The sequence below is a fragment of the Sinocyclocheilus anshuiensis genome, unplaced genomic scaffold, assembly GCF_001515605.1.
Source record: "Sinocyclocheilus anshuiensis isolate Anshui unplaced genomic scaffold, SAMN03320099.WGS_v1.1 scaffold795, whole genome shotgun sequence".
NCBI classification, from domain to species: Eukaryota; Metazoa; Chordata; class Actinopteri; order Cypriniformes; family Cyprinidae; genus Sinocyclocheilus; species Sinocyclocheilus anshuiensis.
This window is the reverse complement of record NW_015549596.1, coordinates 359216-364215: the sequence shown is the minus strand read 5'-3', so window position 1 is coordinate 364215 and position 5000 is coordinate 359216. Positions and strand designations below refer to the sequence as shown.

General features: G+C 35.3%; 1 protein-coding gene across 1 annotated transcript; it reads right to left on the bottom strand.

Annotated features, from left to right (window-relative positions):
* Positions 1-1558: 1558 nt before the first annotated feature.
* LOC107658376 (zinc finger protein 501-like) lies at positions 1559-2436 on the bottom strand. Its single transcript, XM_016446889.1, has 2 exons — positions 2425-2436; positions 1559-2350 (listed from the first exon to the last, which is right to left on the bottom strand). Exons 1-2 carry the CDS (start codon positions 2434-2436, stop codon positions 1682-1684), a joined length of 681 nt encoding a protein of 226 aa, XP_016302375.1. The 3' UTR covers positions 1559-1681.
* Positions 2437-5000: the final 2564 nt, after the last annotated feature.

Below are 5000 nucleotides of genomic sequence, written 5' to 3'. Positions count from 1 at the left end.
AAATCATATCAAACGTCTACATTCACTATATTAGTCTCCGCTGTAGCTCCCATTACCTAAATTCCCAGAATGCATTGCCGCTGTGACGAAACCTTCCCATTCTCTATATGCTGAGAACATTTTGAAAATAACATCTAATCAATATAATCTATAATCTTTTTAAATCTAACTGTTTTGTACCGTATCCGTGTAATTCTCTAGCCATAAAGGCTATCTTTCCCCCGGTTTTCTGCAACCATGATGTACGCGCATCCCGAATGTTTACAAACCTATAATTGGTCTATAAGTTAACTCATTCCCCACCAGCGTTTTAAAAAGCTGCAGCATTTTTGATTATTTTCACAAATCTTTCATGGTCCCCAAAATATTTTGTTGTATATATAGCTGAACAGACAATAACAAAATAATTCTACTTCATGCATTCTTTTTTTGCAGGTAATTTTTATTTAGAAAGCAACATTTTGAGCAAAAGGCTGAGAAAACTGTGTTTTTGTCAAAGACTACAACACATGTATGAAATGATTCTATCACTTGTTTCTGCCTCTTTTCGCTTGTTTTTTGAGATTCTGTAACTCTTTCAGAAGACGATAGCACCCCTACCATATAAAAACATGGATTGCCAAAAATGGCAGGGAAGCCTTGTCTCATAAATGACAGAAAAACTCTGTCAATTGTGGGAAAATAGTTAAAAAGTCCTACATGAACATGAAGGACCCTTCTGTAAAAAATACAACAGGTTTTTGATATAGCTACATGTTTAAATTCATGTTAGTGTATCATAATTTTAAAAAGATTTGACAAAAGTAAGCTTTCTTTGTGAAAAGAACTATTTATGTCTGTAAGGGACCATTTGAAATGCTGCATTTATGTTTCTAATATAAGAAGCATGTATGAATTGTGTTATGAAACATAAAACATTTGTAATTTGACAGATTTTTTTTCTCAAAACTTTGATGAAGAGTTTAGTGAAGGATTTTATGAATGCTCTGACTGATAGGCTATTAATCAGTATCAGCCTATACTAGCTTTTGATGACTCGAATGGTGGTGTCTTGTATTTGCAGATCTCTGACATTGCTAAAAGTGGTACCTACCTCACAAATATGACATGCTTGTGTAACTCACAATGGCAGTGTCTCAGTCTGCACTGCCAGACTGGTAAAATAATAGACAATACAAGAAGATAAGTTTTAATTCTTGCTTTATTAATTAACTTCTGACCGATTTACAATAACTGTAGGAGCTACTCAGTCTGTCTATAGGCTCGAAACGAACACAAGATCACATTTTTTCTTCCTATTTCATACCATGTCCCTTTAGGAGCTCCATGGAATCAGAACACAATAAAAGGTGAAAGGTTGATACAATCAATAATGACAATCAATTATTTAATTTTATACCATAAATCAAAATGATATATAAGAAAAAAAAAATCATACTTTTTGTTCTTTTGGAGGAAACTCAATATTTGAGTTAATCTCATTGTCTCAAGTCTTATACTTGAAACTGTTGGTTTTGAAGGTGAACTTTATTTGCTTTGACAACTTTGGATGTTTCTTTGCCTTGTCACTTGTGGCTGGTTAAGACTTTATGGAGTAAAGCTTTTATTGCTTGACATATTGTGTCAAGTTTGATGAGGACGCAACATTGCACTTGAAGTGCAGGACCTGAACAGAAACTACTTAATGTGATTTCAGACATATGTTTTTTGTATGACGGAGAAGAGAAGATGATTGAGTGAAACTTTTCCCACATGAAAAGCAGTAATACGGCTTCTCTCCAGTGTGTGTCCTTTCATGTCTTTTCCAAGATCCAAATTGACTGAATCTCTTGTCACAGTGTGAACACTTGTAAGGTTTTTCTCCAGTGTGAATTCTCTGGTGCTGTTTCAGTCCAGCATCTGTAATAAAGGTCTTCCCGCAATCAGAGCATATATGATCCTTCACACCGCTGTGACTTTTCTGGTGTACTTTTAAAACACTTAGCCGTGAAAAACTCTTTCCACACAAAGAACACATGTGAGGTTTCTCCTTTGTATGAATTTTCAGGTGTAACTTTAGGGATTTTGCCCCAGAATAGCTTTTTCCACACTGATCACAGTTGACGATCACAAATTGTCTTACTTCAGAATGAGAATTCAGATGTGATTTCAAATTACTTAGATTTGCAAAACTCTTCCAACACTTATCACACACATATGGCTTCTCTCCAGTGTGGATCCTCATGTGTTCAGTAAGGTTTCCTTTCTGTGTGAAACTCTTCCCACATTGATCACATGTGTACGGCTTCACTCCATTATGACTTCTCAAGTGAACTTTTAAAACTTTTTTGTAGATGTAACTATTTCCACACTGAGGACAAGTGTGCTTTTTGGCTGTTCTTCTCTGTAAGAAATTGCTTTTAGTCTGTGAGCGACTCAAATGACCAGTTTTGGCATGATGTTTCTGCTCTGCTTCACTCAGATCTTCGCTCTCCTCACTCTCTTCCATCAGATCTAAATTGAAAGTAAAGGTTTAACTTTAAGTAAATCATGAATTCAAAGACAGAAATGTAAAGGGAAATGACATTTGCTATAGAAAATTATGATTGTTTTGATGATTTTTTTATAAATTAATATAATATAAATTAATGTCTCTGCAACTTTAATTGGATATATCGATCTTCTAATTATTATTTTTAAAACATTATAATCACAAATCCCATGTTTTGTAGAAAGAACTATTAAATGTTTAAATATAATATTGACATTGATTATAACTATTTAATAATACCATAACTTAAAAAAAACTGAGATGGCAAACATGAACATGGTTTGTGTACGATTAGCAACACATTATTAGCTCTTTGATAACATCGCCAATACAAAGGCTTATGATCTTATAGACAACCCTGTATAATTCACTCTTCCTCTTCTGAATCAGTTCCTGGTTTAAACATTGTTGAATTAATTATATTATCATATTCATTAAAATATGAATATTTTCTAGTAATTAGAAGATTATAAAATCAGTGTAAGATAAAGAACTCATGATATTTACCCTGACCTCCTCATGTTCACAATGATTATGAATGTTTGCTCCTTTCACTGATCCTTTGCTTGAAAAAAATTAGTTTCAGGCTCCAGTTTGTACCCAGTTCATAAAAAGTGTTTGGTATATTATTTATATCATATTATTTTACAGCTTTTAGGACTTTTTTACAACCACTAAATTACAATTACAACCACTAAATCTAATTGAAAACTGTTTTAAGTTCTATAACCCTAATGATCTTCAGCATCATAAATGAAGAATCAGCAATAAACACCAACCTCTTTGTTCTTCAGGATCTTCATGTTCCATTCTGCAGGATTCTGGATCACTCATGTTCTCAGTCTTCTTTCATGAACTGTCTTCTTCACTTGTGGGCTGGTGGGGAGATTCCAGCATTTATTAGGGAGTAGTGGGAGGAGCTCCACTGGTGAGTTGTTGTAGGAGACTCACAAAAGGTGGATTGCTGTGCTTAAAGAAAAGCAGATCTGCCAACATCCAAAATAAAGGAGTTACTGAATCAGTTACACACAGTTTAAGCATTTATGTTTTGTGTTTATCTATCAATTTATGAAAATGTAACATTTAGTTATTACTTATTTCTGTTTTGTTTGTGAATCATCTAACTATTTAATTCCATTTTTATCCTTTTACCAACCGTACACAAAACCGTGAACAAAAGAAAAGAGATATAGAAAAATATACATTCATACCACAATTAAAATAATCCAAATATAAAGTATGAATAATAAAACAGAAGAAAACATTCAGAAATAAATGTACAGATTTGTAAAGCAACAAATAGCACATACTCCAACTGAGTGCAATGTCATGTAGCTGAGTTTTTGTTAATTGGTTTTTACATTATTTTTTTCTTGTTTTTATATGAAATGGGGTTTATCACAGACTATAAAGAAATAAATGCTTTTAAAAGATTTATATCTTGGTATGAAAAGTGGTGATCACATAGTTGGCCTCAATAGCCGTGTTTCCACTGTTGGGCGAAAAGCGGGCGTGCTAGTGCGTGCCAGGGCCCGTCACGTTTCCACTGTCACTTATGGTGCTTGATCGTGCCTCGTCGGTGCTTCCTCGGGGCCAACGGCCTGGGTTTTTTGGCCCGACGAAAACCTTGGGCCAAAGCGAGCCAGCTGGGGCTAGAGGAGTGGTTATGAACAAAGGCGGAGTTTCTCCGCGTCTGGCGAGCGCCAGCGCCGCGAATCATTTCATAAAGTTAACAGCTAACACCAGCATTAAGACTTTTAAAATAATTTTAGCTCAAAACTCACTTTCAGACAGCAGCGAGTGTTTGAAATAACTTCTGTTTGAGATCCAATGTGGATTGTAATCACCATACAAGGCAGAAATATTTACAAACGACGCAAAAGACTATGCACGCTAGCCATTAGTAAATATGGTAAATAGCCTACGACTGCTTGAAGAAATCAGACGTCAGCTTCTCATTCAGACTATCATAATCGTGTATTTATTTAGTAACATATTTGATCTGTCTCTTCTCAAGACGTTAGCTCCGCGTAGCTATGTCATATAAAATATCATTCAAATTATTTTTGTTCGGGAACTTCCTCTGCTACTCAGGTCGTATTTTTTGATGGAAAGAATATAGAAATTATTCTTATTAAATGTGATGTATACTGTGTAGGGCTGCACGATAAATCGAAATGGAATCGAGATCGCGATTCGACAGAAGCTGCGATTGTCATGCGTATCTTTCAGTGAAGCACGGTTCTGTGATCAGCAGTAAATCTCCATCCAAAGGCCAGAGGGCGCTCTCGCGCTGAAACTCCAAATACGCCTCGCAGAAGAAACCCAGAAATTGCCTATCGCCATTTACTTCACAGAGCCGTAGTTCACTGAGAAGCTATGCAAACAGGGCTCTGGCTTGTCCACTCAAGGACATTCACTTTCTTATCCTTAAAGGGTTAGTTCACCCAAAAATGAAAATTCTGTCATT